The sequence below is a fragment of the Octopus bimaculoides genome, chromosome 11 (genome assembly GCF_046866305.1).
Source record: "Octopus bimaculoides isolate indiv1 chromosome 11, ASM4686630v1, whole genome shotgun sequence".
NCBI classification, from domain to species: domain Eukaryota; kingdom Metazoa; phylum Mollusca; class Cephalopoda; order Octopoda; family Octopodidae; genus Octopus; species Octopus bimaculoides.
Genome location: NC_142938.1, coordinates 6419510 through 6438359, shown reverse-complemented (window position 1 = coordinate 6438359; position 18850 = coordinate 6419510). Strand labels below are relative to the sequence as shown.

Sequence of the window (18850 nt, the reverse complement as noted above, 5' to 3'; positions counted from 1 at the left end):
GAGTAGTAACCCTTTGACAGAGTGGTGTCTAATTCAAGAGGATTGTTGTGATCTTGGTCCATTTATACATCATGGAAACTGGCAAACCAGCCCGATGAGGTCCAGGAGGGGGTGGATTTTACGATGTGATGTGATGTGATGATGATGACAATGATCACAATGACGAAATTCTAATTGAAATATCAGCCAAGTTAATTAAATAGAAAAAAAACTGGATTAACAACAAAAAAATATGCAAATATGCAAAATATTTTACCTGTCCATAGTCTATATCTAGAGGATAAAATTTATTGGGAAACTTCTGGAAATTATGCCTTTCCGACCATTGATTGTTAGTCTTCTTGTAATACAAGTCTTTAAATTCCTGGATAGCCGAAGCGCGGTAACTAAATGATTCTTTTTTGTTACTTCCAATTGTTGTGCCAACACGGCCCCATGATCGGAAAACCCACCAACTGAAAAATATCCAAAGAATACATTTTGTTATATACACTTATGTAAATAAGTAAAAATAATAACAAAAAGAAAGTTTTAGGGTCAGCTCCTACATACTTGTGGATCATAAGATCATGGTTTCGATCCTTAGACCAGGCAGTAGGTTGAATTCTTGGGCAAAACATTACTCTATAATCATTGACCCTTAGCATTTAGATTATTCTGTCGAATGTGATCCTTATTCATTCACATTGATTTGAATTAATTGTGTATTATCTTGTAACTTTAAGATTTCGATGATGTAATTATTTACATTTGACGGATATTTGTCTTCATCTTGTTTGTTGTTAACACAACATTTCGGCTGATATACCCTCCAGCCTTCATCAGGTGTCTTGGGGAAATTTCGAACAAAATTTGATGATGTTTGACCCAAAAATTGAATTCTTTTCACCTTTGAATTAAAGAACACCTGAAATTCATTAATTAATAACTTAATTTAAATTAAAAATGATCTGACTTACCCTCTTTTGTTATCAGATTCCAAGGCTTGGATTTTATAGTAAGAATTAGTTCCTGAAGTTACATCTACTAAGCCTAGCACAGCGTTATAAATATCTCCACCATCTTCTATGACATGAGCAGTTTCTGCCAGTTCTGGTAAGAAAAACAAATTAAATGTAACAAATTACACCAAAATATTTAAATGAATAACTACTAAATTAACTAATTATTTTTTTAAAACCATCTCCTTTTAACCAATCAAATGCGACAGTTTAATAACCAATCAAATGTGACGGCCTAATAACTAATCAAATATGAGTTTAAATTGTTCAAATGTGACAGTTTAATACTAACTGATCAAATTTGAGTGAAGGCACATGGCTAAGTGGTCCAGGGTGTTGCACTCACAATCACTAGGCCATAGATTCAATTCCCAAACCAGGAAGTGCATTTTGTTCTTGGGAAAAACACTTCATTTCATGTTGCTCCAGTCCACCCAGCTTTAAATGAGTAACCCTGCAAAGGACTAGCATCCCGTCCAGTGGGAATGTTGAGATTCCAGTCACTTATATGAAATAAAAACTGGGTAACTGATCCTAAGAGTGCTACGACTGGAGACAATAATGTCCAGGGACTGGTGCAGATGGATCAACTGTGACAATCTTCAGTTAGGTTAAATAAATCACAGCAAGCACTAATGAAGTATATAACTGATAGCCAAAATTAAGACAGTCTCACAGTGGCTTTGAAAATATCTTCTTAATAATATATTCAATATAAAACGAAAATCCAACAAAATTAACAGAATTGAAAATCTAACCACTTAGTCTTACTATCAGAAATTTCTGTCTACTGGAATTTACACCTGTCTTCTATAATTAATTCATCTTAGAGAGAATAGTCTCCGAGAGATAACAGCAATTTCTTATGTTCCCCACTTGAAACAGAAACTAAAAATTTAAGAAAAGAACTTCCATACTTGAGTCTGGATCAACAGCAGCTCCTCCTTTCACCATCATTTTCAACTTTTCTGGGATACTCTTCGTGAAATGGGTATCTACAGAGAAACAAAATACCAGTTTTAATTAAAAAGTTTAAGTTTTAAAATAAAAATGTAAAGTTTATGTTATGGCAGCTGAAAGAAAGAGATGCAAACAAATACGATACTCATATCAAATCAAAATTACCGTTTCTAGTATTGCTAGCTCCACTTTTAGAAGCGTACGGCACAATTATTCTTTTTTGTGGCTGAAAAAAATTTAAGACGATAAAGAAAGAAAAGATAAGTTGATATAGAAAAACTGAAACTTTAAAGGATTATGTAGTTCTGTCAGATAATACTCATCAAAATATCTAAAGAAGATATAAAATTATAATTAAAACAACAGACAATCAAATTGAATAATTTATACAAAATCTTCAAGTTAGAGAAAAATATTTATGAAATCTTACATCATCTCCCCATGGAGCTAAATTGTGTTTCTGGATCATTAAAAGTACTCCTCCTTTCTTAACATCCTCAAGGAATGCTGTACTCACGACTTGAACTCCAGCTTTTTTGGCAGCTTTTATTTGTTTATTTGGTTTACTTATTGACTCTGTGAAAGAGGCAAAGAAAACGTGTCTCAAATACGAAGACCAGATTATGTCATACAGCACGCAGTTAATATTTATGGAATATGAAATAAAAAGGATAAAGCATCTGTAGTGAGACATGTTAGCACTATTTTGTTGTGGCAGCATAGCACAGTCATGCTTTGCTCATTTCATCCATTAAATGCTGTCTGCAGAAGGACACATGTGGCAACTTCCAGCAAAAAGTAAAACGTAGTCTTTTCAAGCATTCAAGAGAGTTGCTGTTGACGTATTAACATGACTGTCACAAGCTGTCTAGTGATTATTAACACATGTAACAATATGTTGACATTTATTTTATACACCACACATCTTGCAACTCATGGATTCACAACTCATTTAACCTCGGCAGCATGCTGATCACCAAGGATTATGCCTTAGTAAATTTTCCAAACTCTTCTGACCATCTCTACACCTGAGATTGCATATTCGTTTTTACACGTTATTTTTTGTTCAAACATTCACATAATGCCACTCATACAAGAATGTCCTCTCCTTAAAGTCTCACAAGGAAATTTTTATGACATTGCTGTGATAAGCAATATATCATAAAAACCATGGGACCTCCATCAGTAACAGCTGACCCGTCACCTGCATAAGTATGTGCAAGATCAGGCAAAAAATTCTTCGAGTAAGACTGACACACATGTCACCTACATTATTCCAAGAAAAGACTATGAACACAGCCATTTCAAAATTACAAAGTAACTATTTGCCTCTTCTAAACAATTTCAATTACACGATCTTTCATGTGAGAAATATAAAAATTAATACTATAATGAAACAGCCTACCTTTATTGCTAATGCAAGCAGCTAAGTTATTATCAATTGTGGTCACAATTTGACCTCCCATATTACATATGTTCTGAGTAATCTGTTCTTCTGAAAAATCTAGGTTTCCAACAATAGCAAACTTCAATCCTTTCAATGGTTTCGATGGCCTGGCAACAGGAATAAAGATTAAACAGAAAATTTTGATTTTCATAGACATTAGAAGAAATAACTTCATTTTTGTATATATTTAACATTCATTTTCAATTTTATCTGACACAGGATCCATTAGGCCAACTCTATCAATAACATTTGACATTGTATTTCTAAACAGAATATTGTTTTTTTATTTCAAAACATAAAAAATTTAAAGGGTTTTAGAAAATAAAGGAAGAGACATCGCTAAGCACTTCGTTTCTCACGCTAGCAATTCTGCCAGATTGTCAGTAAAATTTTAGCAAATAATAAACAGACTCATCATTTACAGGTGCCAATGCCACATAAAATACACTTGTGCTGCTGTTGTATAAACACATTCATACCAGTGGCATGTAAAAAGTACCCAGTACACTGTTAAGTGGTTGGCATTAGAGAAGGCATCCAGCTGTAGAAACCATGCTACAATAGGCAATTGGATTTTGGACAGCTCCTGTCAAACCATCCAACCCATACCAGCATGGAAAACAATCGTTAAGCGGCGATAATGATTATGATGCTGTGTGCTTGTTTATGTGTGTGAAGGATTTAAGCTTTAAGTTATAATTTTGAAACAGGGAAACAAAAGCCAGTCTATAATTTACTTTACAAAAAGACATATTTTACATTATTTTACTATTGCTGGAATTTTTTTTTTTTGTTACATTTAGAGATGCTGACTTTATAGATACAAAGGATTAAGTTATAATTTTGTAAAATTGCAAACAAAAATACACCTCCCCCCCACCCACACCTCATATACTGAAGAAAGAAGATCAAAAAGAAAAAAAGAAAAATATCCAGAGATACTTACAATCCATCCAGCACATCCACAGAACTGACAGGACCTTCCTTTGAAGACGCAGTTTCAGCAGCAAATACACGATCTCGCTTCTTGTATTTATATTTCTTCCTGAAATAAATTTTTTTTTTTTTTTTAATTCAAATGTAAATTTACATTTCTAGGCACAATTGCAGCTGTATGGTTAAGAAGCTGGTTTTGCAACTAAACGGTTTTCAAGTTCAGTCCCACTGCATGGCACCTTAGGCAAGTATTTTCTACTAAAGCCCCAGACCAGCCAAATGCTTTGCAAGTGGATTTAATTTGGTAGATGGAAACTGCATGTGTGTGTGCATGTGCGTGTGCGTGTGAGTGTGTGTGTGTGTGTGTGTGTGTGTGTGTGTGTGTGTGTGTGTGTGTATATGTGTGTTTTCCCTGTCCATCTTTGTATCATCTGTCAGAATGTTTTATTGTCATCTGTTGTGTTCTTGTTCCATTTTTTGGATTTGTATATATATATAGCGGCGTATGCTTCTAAGTACAATACTAGTCAGATACTCGCATAATTACAAATTTGTTAAATAACTAATTGAGCATACAATTCTGGTCTAAAAAAACTCCAGACATGACCAAAAAAGTGAAAAGAAATTAATTATAAACAAAACGTTAGGAAGGGCATCCAGCTGTAGAAACTCTGCCAAATTTAGATTGGAGCCTGGTGTTGCCATCCGGTTTCACCAGTCCTCAGTCAAGTCGTCCAACCCATGCTAGCATGGAATGCGGACGTTAAACGATGATGATGATGATGATGAAAACAGAACATAATGAAAAAACCAACTTACAAGACATCTGCATCATGATATTCCGATGGAATCTTAAATGCTTTACGTTTAGGTGTGCGTGTGACATAGGAACATTTCGTCCAACTTGTTATATTTCCTGTACACCGGTAACCATCACTCCTAAAAGGGAAAAAACAAAGAATTGCAAGAGTCCTGACTATCTCAGCAGATAGCATTTTACACACAGATTAATTCTGGTTGGACATGCTTTGAGAAAGGCAAAATATACCACTAGCAAACTCTTAAATCACAAAACGACTACAGACCTTATAAAATAGTTTACATAAGAGATAACTGAATGATTATCTACAAATTTCCTCAAGCATATTCCAGTTAACAATGAAAATTTTTCCGTTTAAAGCTTTTTTAAAATCTTCCAAGTGAAAATTTTTTATGTACAGATAAGTAAATATGTGTTTAAAAAAAATAAATTTAAAGTATTAAAACTGTAACCAGTTAATCATACTTGAATGTAAGTTTTCCTTCAGGACACTCCGGGCATTTTGCGAGGGCACCAAACACCATACAGTCAGAAACAGCATCTAATAACTGAAGATGAAGAGTCAAATTAAGATACTTTTTTCAAAATAAAACTTTAAAATGATTACAGTGCAAAGCATAAATGCATCCATCATACAACTATTTAAGTTTTACCAATAAATTTACCCACTGCCACTCCAAAGCATTTTCATAAGTTTGTCCTAAATGTCAATGTTTGTGTTGAGACTTTTAGTTAGTTTTTGGTTGACACATTCTTAGTAATATATAGTCAAGGCAAAAAGTTTGGAACAGTGATCGTTGCCAGAGCACCAGCTGTCTGGCTTCCGTGCCAGTGGCACGTAAATAGCACCATTTGAGCGTGACCGTTACCAACATCGCCTTCCTGGCACTTGTGCCAGTGGCACGTGAAAAGACATTCAAGTGAGTTCGTTGCCAGTACCGCGTGACTGGCCCTCGTGCCGGTGGCACGTAAAAGCACCCACTACACTCTCGGAGTGGTTGGTGTTAGGAAGGGCATCCAGCTGTAGAAACTCTGCCAAATCAGATTGGAGCCTGGTGTAGCCATCTGGTTCACCAGTCCTCAGTCAAATCATCAAACTCATGCTAGCATGGAAAGCAGACGTTAAACGATGATGATGATGATGATGATGATTATGCCTAAGTACAATTCACATATATACAACATATATATTTGGGCACTTAATATAAAATTTCTTATGTTCAGACCCATGTTCCAAACTTTTGGCCACAACTGTAAAGCTTTTCTTTCATAAGTTCCAAGTTACTGTGGTGGATGAACAAAGATTTGGAATGTGTAATATATATGATGCATGGACACCAGGGAGCTATATCCTGTATATCACGGCAAAGGGTTGAACACCATATGAAAGCATACTTTAAACACAGTTATTCCAAGAGAATATAAAAACATTAAGAAAATTATGACTAAGCTATATTAAATTATAGGACCCTAAATTATTACAAGATTATGTAATGCTTCACATATACTGTATCTTGAGAAAAGTATTTAAACCAGCATATCTGGCCCAAATCTTCTCATACCTACTTTACAATGTAATTCTAAAAATAAAACAATCACATCATAAAAATCTCAAAGCTATGAGATAATCCCGTGATTAATTCAAGACAATGTGAATGAATAAACATTACATTTGACAGAGTAATGTGAATGCCGAAGAGTTAAAAGAAGGAACTGTAAACATGAAAAGGAACACTCACCTTACTCTCACCTGAGGTTACTGCCTGTTCATTTAACTCCAATAAAACTTTCAGAGCTTCAACAGAGACTTCTTTCTCTAATTTATCCCGGAATCCCCACAATAGTTTGTTTTGTACCTTAATGAGAACATACAAATCATTAGTGACTGCTTCAATTAAATATTGTTTATTTCAAATATACAATCTAACAAGCTGTAAACATATGGAGTTTAGTGAAATAATTAACTTCAATAATACACAAAGTTTAAACACTGGCATTTAATACTATCTATCATGTAATAATCCTTTCTGCTGTAGACACAAGACATGAAATTTTGAGGGAGTCAATTATCAGGGAGTCCCAGTGCTCAACTGGTATTTATTTTATCAACTCCAGAAAGGTCGACTTTGCCTTTCATCCTTTCGGGGTCAATAAATTAAGTACCAGTTGCATACTGGGTCGACCTAATCAACTGGCCCCCTCCCCCAAAATTTCAAGCCTTGTACCTAAAGTAGAAAAGAATATAAACATATAATAATTCTAAGCAACAGAAAAATTACGATGGACTTGAACTACAATTAACAAAAGACAAGACATTCAGCAGAACAAACAAATACAACCAACAAACCTTCAATTGTTTCTCTTCTTCTGTTTCTTTTTTGGGTTTCTTGGCTTCTGCTTTAGATTTGTCTTCTTCCTTTCTCTTCTGGCTACAAATTAAAATTATGGATGACTAATTTAATTATTTCAAATACTTATACTTCTCTGGCAAAAATTCTTTAAAAAAATTTCATGATTTTTTGGGGTTTTTTTTTTCTCTGTAATTTAAATTTTAAATGAATGTCAAAGCATCTAATGTATTTATTTTCTCATTTCTGCAAACATGGATGGCAGTAACAGACTACTCCATTTACATCAGCATCATTATTAAGCATCCAAGTTCTATGCTGGCATGTGCTGGACAGTTTGACAGGGTTTGATGGACCCCATTGTGTTCCAGTGACTGCTTTCGCAAGGTTTCTACAGGTAGATGTTCTTCCTAACACCAACACTTTTACTTTAAACAAATAATACAATATTTCGTAAGCATTTTATGTTTCTTTTTTTTCTGGAAACTCACCACGTACCGGCAGCTGATGGCTCACGGACCGATGCCGGTCCGTGGACCACCACTTTGAGTAGCTCTGATGTAGACTATTCTCAGGAGCAGCTAAGGATAGGGAAAACACAAACAAGAAGCTTACCTACTGGCACTGGTCCCTTTGCCCAGTTTCTCCACCAATTCCTTTTGATCTTCCTTCTTCAGGGTTTTGTAACCTACAATGCTGAAAAGAAGAAGCGAAGCCATTAGAGTTTAGTCAACAGAAACTGCAAGAAAACACTCACCTTTTATTATCTGTCATTGGACTGTGGCCATGCTACAGCACCACCTTGAAAGATTTAGTCAAACAAATTGACCTAAGAATTTATTTCTAAGTCTGGTACTTGTCTTGGTATCTTTTGCCAAACTGTAAGTTACAGGGATGTAAACAAACCAACACCAGTTGTCAAATGGTGGTGTCCACTTTTCCAGGTTTGCATGGGCCAGACATATGACAAGGTTCTTTCAGTTTCCATCTTCCAAAATCCACTCAACAGACTTGGGTAGGCCTGGGGCTATCGTAAAAGACACTTGCCCAAGAGATGCACATATCGTCAGCCACAAAGGGACATGTTCCAATGGTTACGGTCAAACAACTGACAAGCAAATCTGTGGTATTGAGCAAAATATTTGCTGTAGCCCATCTTTTATACCAAGACAAAACATATACACGATAACACTTCCAATCAGTTAAAATCAGAAGCCATGAGAGCCACTGCCTGCCTGCCTGCCTGCAGCAGCTGCTGCTGCACCACCACCGCAGAATTGTTAGCATGCTGTACGAAATGCTTAGAGGCATTTCGTCTGCAGCACGTCCTCCAGTTCTTTACATTCCGAGTTCAAATCCCTCTGAGGTCCACTTTGCCTTTCATTCTTTTGCGGGCAAGAAAATAAATTCCAGCTGAACTCCATGAATGGTGTAGTCGTCTTACTCCCTCCCCTCAAATTTGCTCACCTAATATCAAAATTTGAAACCATTGATGACTTTATGATTAATACTTACTCATCAACACCCTTGTCTCCAAATTCCAGTACATCACGGCTTTTAACAAAACAGTCAACATGGTACCAGGTGTCATGTGGGCCACACATCTTTGCCCTTTCACTCACAAAATCTTTCTTTGATATGCGTAAAACATCCTACAAGTACCATAAATTAATGCAAAAGAAGATAATTCAATTTGTGCTTGCAACAGGTTATTGCAGAGATTTTAACAAGCAAAAAAAAAAAAAGAAAACTCGAACACACAACTAAAAATATGAAACAGTCAATAAGAGAAAGTATTGATGTGGTCACATGACCTGCTAGAAATAGTAGCATAGGTTTCCTCAAACTACATTTTATTTAAAAAAAAAAAAGGAAGGAGACATTAGCTAATATAGTTAGATGCATTAGCTGAAAATAAACAGGGATGGGCACAGCTGGAGTGGCTTAAACCTTTATCATTTAAACTAGCCGTACCCAGTCCAAATATTCTACTAGTTTTATGTTGAAACTAACCAGAGCTAAGCTCTCACACTTACTCTAAAATGTCATTCCATAATGGTGATGAATTAACACAATCATAGCAGGGCTGGCCATGCCATGTGATTTGGATGCCAGGTAAACTGCCCCACAAAATATGGTCCTCTTCAGTAAGATCAAGACTGAAAGTAGGCCTTGTGGAAAACTTTCTTATCATGATCATCTTGAGCAGTCTCTCATTTTAGGTGGTGTCCCTCCCAATCATTTAGAGCCCCTGGACGTTAATTGGAATGCATGGAGGTCCATGTGTGATGCTGAAGTAGAGTGCTTTGAAACCAAACGCAGAAGACTGCATGAAGAGAGGAGACGTAGTCATCAACCCTCTGTGGATGTTGTTTAAGGTCACTTTCAGTGCCCTCATGCCACAGGGTTTGCCTATCTCATATCAGTCTCGTCAGCTACATCTGCTCCTACAAGAAACAATATTCTGGAGGTGGAGGAAGAGCAAATGTCATGGATCAATACTGCCATCACCTTTGATGCAAGCAAGCAGTACTAGATTTTACTGTTCAAAAATGCCAAACATTTATCCCAAAGACTTGATTTTTAAATGTAAACAAAATTATTTACTTTATCTATTTTCTCTTCACAGTCTCGACACTTGCTCCGGTTTGATTTCGCATACTCAGCTTTGAAATCACTAACAGCAGGTCCGGAGCCACCAGCCGCAGCACTTTTCTCATTAATTCCACCACTCCCACCTGCAAGAACAACAACAAGAGAAAGAAATTAGCAAGAAGACATTATTTTATACTTATAATCAACATCTGGACTTTACTACCTCGAAACCAAGGACTCACAGGGCCAGTGACCCATTTAGCATGCCATATAGGTGACTAAGGTCCCCACATTCCCAGTGAATGGGATGCTAGTCAATCATAGGGCTAGCCATTTACAGCTGAATGTACTGAAGCGATGGGGAATGAAGTGTTTTGCTCAACAACACACTGCACTGCCCAGTTCAGAAACTGAAACCACAATCTTGTTATCATGAATGCAACACCCTGACTACCAGGCTACACACCTTTATTTTCTTATACTTTACCCTTCGAAAAACAAATACATGTCTGTATTATTGAATTAGAAATTAACAAAATAGTATGAAATCGTTAGTCATTCAATATCATCATCATTTCAAGGTGACGAGCTGGCAGAATCGTTAGCATGCCGGGCGAAATGCTTAGCGGTATTTTGTCTGTCTTTACGTTCTGAGTTCAAATTCCGCCAACCACTTTATAGAATCTACTGAGTGCTTTTACACAGCACCAACATGAGCACTATTTATGTGGCACCAGCACGAGTGCTTTTTTAGGTGACACCAGCACAAGTGCTTTTTTAGGTGACACCAGCACAAGTGCTTTTTTAGGTGGCACATTTTTTCTAGGTAGACTGTGTTTTAATTATTCTAATCTTCAACCACCTCTGATATCATTGCAGGGGAGGGATCCTTGTTACCTAAGAGAGTTAAGAACATGGGACACATTATCCTATTGTTGTTCAAAGAAAACAAATTGGAGCTCCGTTGTCAGAGGAATAGACGTTTTAAATATAAATAAAATTATTTCCTTTTACTGGGGATGAGAACAATAAGGGCCGCCCAATAACAACAAAATGAGATGACAGGGTACAGCTGTTTGGATGCTGAAAATTTGGCATGGAAGATTGGTCATTCAGCCCGTTTTGGTAACAGCACTTTTTGGGCACAGAAGACAGACAGACATAGACATACATGCAGAAATATACACTTACAAATAAAAAGAGAGGAGAGAGAAACAGAGATTACAATTTACTATTCATACCTGCTATTTTGTCTTTGATATTTTTTTGGTCTTCCCAACGTAACGAGTCAAAGTTGTGTATTTCTTGATGATTAGAAACACGGGATCTCTTCCAGAAACAGGCAAAATGGAACCAGTTTGGCACCTAAACAAACCAATATAAAGAACATTTGTTTCAAAACTAAAACTCAACTTGGAAACTTTAATTTTTTTTTTTTCAAGTGAAAAATTACTTTGACCATTTTAATATCTACCTGTCCTTCACTCCCTTTTCAGTATAACCCATTGACAACTTTTCTCTACTGTTCTCAACAGTGGTCTGTCATCTCCCAGGTCTTGGTTTTGAATTGCCATCAATGATTCTGCAAAATTTGTTTTTTTTTTGTAGGTCAGGAGGTTAATCCTAAGCAAACCCCTTTTTACTTCGGGTGACACATAGAAGGCACTCACTACACTCTTGCAGTGGTGGGCATCAAGAAAGGCATTCAGCCATAGAAACCAAGCCAAAATCAGAGTGGACTCTGGTGCAGCTCTCCAGCTTACCAGCTCCAGTCAAACCGTCTAATCCATGGTAACATGGAAAACGGAAACTAAATAATGATGACGATGACGAAAGGAGTGATCCATACTAGTTTGGCCTCTATCCTTTTGACCGGTCCATCATATGAGGCTCTAAAAAGAGCCTGCACTCTACTGACATGAGTCTCAAGGCCATTGGGGCACACAAGCCACCACATCACAACAGGTAGACATGCAGAAATATATACATGCATACAGATAGGAGTGAGAGAGAGGAGAGAGAGAAAGAGCGAGACACACACACACACACATTGCACTTTATTAATTAAACCTGATGGACATATACACTGGTGGCTACCTGAGACTACCCACACTGAAGTGTCCATATTCCAATCTTAATACAAATACCACACATCCAAGCCTTCATAACTATATATATCATTGTACTGAATTTGCAATGAAATATAAAAAAATTAAAATTCTGTTGAGGAAAACGAAGTATTTTTTTCATGAAAATATGTACTATTTTCTACTCTAGGCACAAGGCCCAAAATTTGGGGGAGGAGAGTCTAGTCGATTAGCTCGACCCCAATACGCAACTGGTACTTAATTTATTGACCCCAAAAAGATGAAAGGCAAAATCGATCTTGACGGAATTTGAACCCAGGACGTAAGACAAAATATCGCTAAGCATTTTGCCCAGCGTACTAACATTTCTGCCAACTCGCCACCTTATGAAAATACATATTGACAAATAAAAAGATTAACTTACCTTTCCATCAAATACAGGTGACTGAAAAGAGAAAAAAAAGTGATATTGTCAAAGTTACAAGAAACACACCAACATCAGTTGTCAAGCGATGGCTGGGGAGACAAACACAAGCACATAGACAAATACACACACACACACACAACAGGCTTCTTTCAGTTTCTATTTACCAAATCCACTCACAAGGCTTTGGTCGGCCTGAGGCTATAGAAGACACTTGCCCAAGGTGTCATGCAGTGGGACTGAACCCAGAACCATGTGATGGGGAAGCAAGCTTCTTACCATTTATTTTTTTTTTATTTCTCGTGCCCCAGGAAGTCAACAAGATTGAAAACTTCAGACATTGGCACTAATCCCTAACCATAGTACTAGCTGGTTTAATTCCATATGGAAAACATATCCCTCTTCACAAACCCATTAGTCTGTTTATCATTGCAGATTGTCTTACTTCAGAAGACATTTCTATCTAATTTGCTCATTCTAACACTTTTGCTACCAACCAACCAACCTGAATTCTTTAATACAAACCTTGTGCATTAACTCTTTTGATATCAACCCACCTGAAACTGTCCCAGGTCCTATGACACAAAGTTCTTGTTTTAAAAGCATTTAAATTAAAATTCACCATCAAAATTTCATGTTCATTTATGTTCCAAATACCAGTTTATGAGTGACAAATTTTTCATTATTTTTTAAAACTCACTGAAAGCAGTATATTTCAACAGAAATATGGCAACAAAAGAGTTAAATTGTTTAGTGAAACAATTCACACCACAGAGAATGAGATTCACTGTTCAGAGTTAGATAAGAATTTGAACAATTTTTTTTCATTTACACTGATTATAGCTTTCACATTTTAAGAGCCTCTGCCTGCCTTTTGAACTAACATTATATTGCAAATAGTCTGGCCTCAAGGTAATGTCACCTGATATTCCTTTAAGAAGAATGTTAATCATAAAGTGTACCGGAACTAGGACTACAGCCATGCTGGAGCACCCAGAGCTTTGATTTGCTTAATCAAACAAATCAACTTCAGTACATATATTCGAAACACTTCAAGTCTCTGGTCCTCACGAAGCAGAACAATGACAAACTTTTTATCTGCTTCTCCTCTGGCTAAGTAAACCTGCCTCATAGCTTCCCTTCTGCTAATATTATATGCTAAATTTTCCAAATTCTACAGTGAAAAATAAATCAGTTTAAGGTTCCAGTTTAGGAAGATCTGATTAAGCAAATGCTTGTAAACGAGATGTCAGTAATTTTTTTATTTATTTAAGTCGTTTATGAATTTATTTTGCAAAATTCCTGATGTGAAATCATGTGTTGAAACAGATATATTTCAGGATGGTTTTGTTTTTTTACTAAAATAAAGACTGGCTGTGAGGTAAGGAGCTTGCTTAACAACCACATCGTGCTGGGTTCAGTCCCACTGCGTGACTGACACCTTGGGCAAGTGTCTTACTATATAGCCTCGGGCCAACCAAAGCCTTGTGAGTGGAATTGGTAGACGGAAACTGAAAGAAGCCCGTCGTATATGTATATATATATGTATATGTTTGTATGTCTGTGTTTGTCCCCCCAACATCGCTTGACAACCGATGCTGGTGTGTTTACGTCCCCGTAACTTAGCGGTTCGACGAAAGAAAACAATAGAATAAGTACTAGGCTTACAAAGAATAAGCTCTGGGGTCGATTTGCTCGACTAAAGGCAGTACTCCAGCATGGCCGCAGTCAAATGACTGAAATAAGTAAAAGAGTGTATATTGTTCTTCACTCGTTTATTATTGTTCTTGTTATCTTATGTCCATTGTCTGGAAATCTTTCGTCATGTGACCACTTCAGCGACATGAAGGAAACACGTGGATGTTATAAGAGTCGCTGAGGACACAAATGTTTGAAAGATTTCAAAACAATGGACATAAAATTAAAAAAAAGAGAACAATAATATACGAGCGAAGAACGAATATATTGTGCGTATGTTTATTTTGGCCAAAAAAATAAATATAGTGCCGCTGGACTGGCTCTTGTTGGGGTGGCACGTAAAAAACACCCTTTTGGGCATGGCCGGTGCCAGTACCGCCTGACTGGCCGTCGTGCCGGTGGCACGTAAAAGCACCCACTACACTCTCGGAGTGGTTGGCGTTAGGAAGGGCATCCAGCTGTAGAAACTCTGCCAAATCAAATTGGAGCTTGGTGTAGCCATCTGGTTCGCCAGTCCTCAGTCAAATCGTCCAACCCATGCTAGCATGGAAAGCGGACGTTAAAAGATGATGATGATGATATAACAATATTTATTTAAATTTTCATCATCTCAAAAAAGAAAGAGTTACGTATCCCACCTGAATTGGTTTCTTTTAAAATAGTCATTTGTTACTTTTAGGTACTCGACTTTTAAGTTTTCACTTTGATGATCTTTAGAATTTTGAACTGAAATCTTTTTTTTTTTTTTGTGGTACTTTTTATAGTCTATTTCTTCCGCATCCTTTTTCATCTTTTTGCAGCCTCAAGCTAAGTTTCACTTTAATGATGTGTGTGAGCGGAACTGAAAATTGAATAAAACTTAAAATATCGTTCGTTTCGAGTCACGGGTCTGTACAAATGGCTTAAAAAGTGGAAGACAACCGACTTTTAACACTTTCACAGCGAAATTACATTTCATGGTTATTTCAGTAATGATGCTAAAAACTAAAATTGGTATTTTCTGCAAGTCACGTTGCCTCAATGAAGTTGACATCTCTTAACAAAAAATAATTACAAACATGACATTGCTCAACTGCTTCGTACAGTTAAAATAATACTGAAATCTTGAGTGGGTATATCTAATTTCTGTAGTAAAAAGGTTACTAAAAATAGTTTGTCTTTCATTTTGTAGATCTTTATCTTGTGTTCATGCTATTAGCTGTCAGAAGTGAAAGTGCTCACTGCTAGTGAAGTATCTGTCTGTCTGCCTGCATGCCTGTTGCTGGCCTGTCGATTCTTTGGCTGCTGACAGCTAATACCATGACTGGCCGGAGCGAGCTATATGTCTGTCTGTCTCTCTCTCTATCTATCTATCTATCTATTACTCGAAAGTTATTGGAACAAATTTGACACCTATATCCATGCGTTTGAAAACACAGAGTATAAGGGTACTCGCGTCCGCGCTAGCTAGTCGTGAGTGGTCGATCCTATTATTTTTAAACTTCAAACTTCATTTGTTTTCTATTTTGATAAATTCTCTCTGTTGAAAATTATATTTTTATATTTTAAATAATTTGCAATTTCAGGAAATATGTTTTTATATTAAATTTGTGTTTTCTAATAAGGTGGACGAGTGATTGATAGATAGATAGATAGATAGATAGATATCAGTAAGTAAGCCAAAGTATCAACTCAAACCAGCAGGCAGACAGACAGACGGACACAGCAACAGGCATGCAGGCATACAGACAGATACTTCACTAGCAGTGAGTACTTTCACTTCTGACAGCTAATAGCATGATAGTGCCGATTTAACTAATCACATTTTATACGAAGTCACAACGACATAACTGTGGCCTTTAAACCCAAACTTTAACAGGTTGAGGTGCTAGAATTTAGTATTTCGATGATGATTCACAATGTTCACTTCAATAACATTGCCTACATACCTCGAGATGTAATCATGGCTAGAATACTTTTAATCATAAGTTTAACGAAATGTTCGATTATTAACTACCAAGAGACATAACGAAATGCTAATTTTAGTAACCAGAGGCCAGATGAAATCCCAAGTTTAGTAACCGAAGGTCTAAAATCCTAATTTTAGTAACCAGAGGTTTAACGAAATACTAGCTTTAGTTACCAGACCTAACGAAATCCTAAGTTTAATAACCAGAGATCTGATGAAATCCTAATTTTAGTAGCCAGAGCTCTGACGAAATCCTAATTTTGGTAACCAGAGATTTGACGAAATACTAGCTTTAGTTACCAGGCCTAACGAAATCCTAATTTTAGTAACCAGGGGTCTGACGAAATGCTACATTTAGTTACCAGAGGCCTAACGACATTCTAATTTAAACTACAATGTAACAACAAATATGTGACAAGCTGTAGGCACGTAAGAGGGCGGATTGCGATCAAATAAAATTAATATTCAGTTTGCAAACGTTGATGAAATGTTCTCAACAAAACTTACATTTAAACAAAATCATATTTTTAAGAAACAAAAATGCCTAATATCTGACATTACCGAAATAGAAATCAAAAATAAAAATATCTAAAGGAAGAATAGAACGTAAAACGGTTAAAAATCAATAAATAGTGCAGGTCATGTTGACCTTCTTTCTTTTAATAAAATCAATCTTACATTAAGGTAGATTTAATAGAATATATATTTTTGAATACATAATAATAATAATAAAAATATTTAATATTCAAGTTTCATAACGTTCTGTAAATATTCATTCATTCATTCATTATTTTGATTTTTAAATACCATGAATAGTAACAAGATATTTCAATATGTAGGTCACACAACATGTATCACAATAAATTCAAAACAGCAATGTTGGCTCGTTTAACAATTCATTAAGTTTGTAATAAAATTATTAATAAGGGGTCATCGATTGACAGAAAAACATCCCCCAACATTATTTGGCGGGAAAATGTTTGACAGGTTATGCTGTCAAAAACAACTTGATTTTCTTTTTTTTTAACCTGTTTCGAAATACACTTAAACACCGTACAAATTAAATTCCAATATATTTTCCTCGATTACTGTAATAAATAGACTATAAACATTTAATTATTATCAATTATGAATAATTAGACGTTTACTCAAGCCAAGGGAAAAACATTAGAAAAAAAAAACAAAAAAAAAGTTAAAACGAGTCGATTGTTGTTTAGACAGGTCTAATTCAATGATTAATGGCGTTCCAGCCACGACCATTCCAGTCATTCTTTAAGTGATTGTGTAACGAGAATGACAGTATGAAATACGTTCCTTCCGAAAACGATAGGATCTGATTTTATGGACATTTGGCTGCTATTTCCAGCAAGTCAAGTGAATCGTTATGGAAAAAGGTGGATTACTAAATAGCTGCACCCACACACATATATAGGTAGATAACGAGTTTATATATAACTCGCTATGCCTGTGTATCTATATATCTATCTATATATATATATATATATATATATATAGCAGACACTGGTCAGGCTTCAGCATTAATGGAAACATTAACGAAACAACGAGACTGAAATAGAACAGGAGATAAGTTGTTGAGGTTGGGAGAAATTCTGGTCAACATGAAGCACCAAATAAAAGACACGTGGGATCGGTGAAGCAAATACAAACCCCACAGCCCCTACACAAAAGAAAAGGAACACCCACAACGGTCAAAGTTTCTAATATGAATATTCTAACGGGCATTTTATTCTTACGTCAACTACGTCTTATAAATTTAATTTAAATATGAAAATAATAAAAACATTCGGATCATAATATTATTGTTTAAGGCTTCATGAAAAAAAAAAGAAACAACCAGGACTTTGGATAAGAAGCTGTGTTTTATCAAGAATATACTATCGTGTTTTATTTAGAATTTAAGATATATAAAGGACAGATATATATCTCAGAATGTTTTTTTTAACGTTTGCGTTTTAAAAACAGCGGAGAAATTATACAAATGAAACATACATCGGCATCATCTTGAGAAAACCGGCAGCTCGATTCCGCAACGAGTTGTTGTTAAACATGACGAAAAACGAAGAAAAACAAACAAAATCATATTAGCTACGCACCTGAACCATAACTGCCATTCTAAGATTGCCTTGTTTGATGCCAGTTTTGCATGCTTTGCAAGTAGAACGGTTACTTTTTGCGTACTCAGCTTGGTAGGGTAAATCATGCCGGTCAGCCATTTTGTCGTTTAGTTCTGTCCGACTGAAGCAGGAGGCGCTGCGTAGTTAACTACCCGAGTACACGGAGGCAACCACTTCCTTTCATCGACATACATCTATACAGACATCAACATACACTAATATGTTACTAATGCATGTGTGTGGTGTGTATGTATATATAGATACACACACACATGTGTATGCATGTATCAAAATTAATAAGTATTTATATATAGATTGATGCAACCAGGAAAAATAGAACACAAAATATGAGTGTATCTATATTTTTATTAATATTTAGCAGAAGTAACAGAGTGACTCTACGTCCAAGAGTTTCGTGCATTAGCACTTACCAAACTTTGATAAGTGTCAA

At 36.0% G+C, this 18850-nt stretch overlaps 1 protein-coding gene across 1 annotated transcript in view; it reads right to left on the bottom strand.

Annotated features, from left to right (window-relative positions):
- The window catches only part of LOC106877168 (poly [ADP-ribose] polymerase 1), a 29117-nt gene extending 10595 nt beyond the window's left edge, over nt 1-18522 (bottom strand). The window contains exons 1-17 of the mRNA XM_089359271.1: nt 18379-18522; nt 12619-12639; nt 11349-11472; nt 10120-10250; nt 9028-9164; nt 8128-8208; nt 7512-7593; nt 6904-7020; nt 5630-5712; nt 5164-5283; nt 4355-4453; nt 3367-3515; nt 2392-2537; nt 2127-2187; nt 1919-1996; nt 960-1092; nt 257-455 (exon numbers count right to left, since the gene is read on the bottom strand). Coding sequence (XP_089215397.1) covers nt 257-455; nt 960-1092; nt 1919-1996; nt 2127-2187; nt 2392-2537; nt 3367-3515; nt 4355-4453; nt 5164-5283; nt 5630-5712; nt 6904-7020; nt 7512-7593; nt 8128-8208; nt 9028-9164; nt 10120-10250; nt 11349-11472; nt 12619-12639; nt 18379-18498 — 1881 coding nt within the window. The 5' untranslated portion in view covers nt 18499-18522. The remainder of the gene's footprint in view (nt 1-256; nt 456-959; nt 1093-1918; nt 1997-2126; nt 2188-2391; nt 2538-3366; nt 3516-4354; nt 4454-5163; nt 5284-5629; nt 5713-6903; nt 7021-7511; nt 7594-8127; nt 8209-9027; nt 9165-10119; nt 10251-11348; nt 11473-12618; nt 12640-18378) is intronic.
- Nucleotides 18523-18850: the final 328 nt, after the last annotated feature.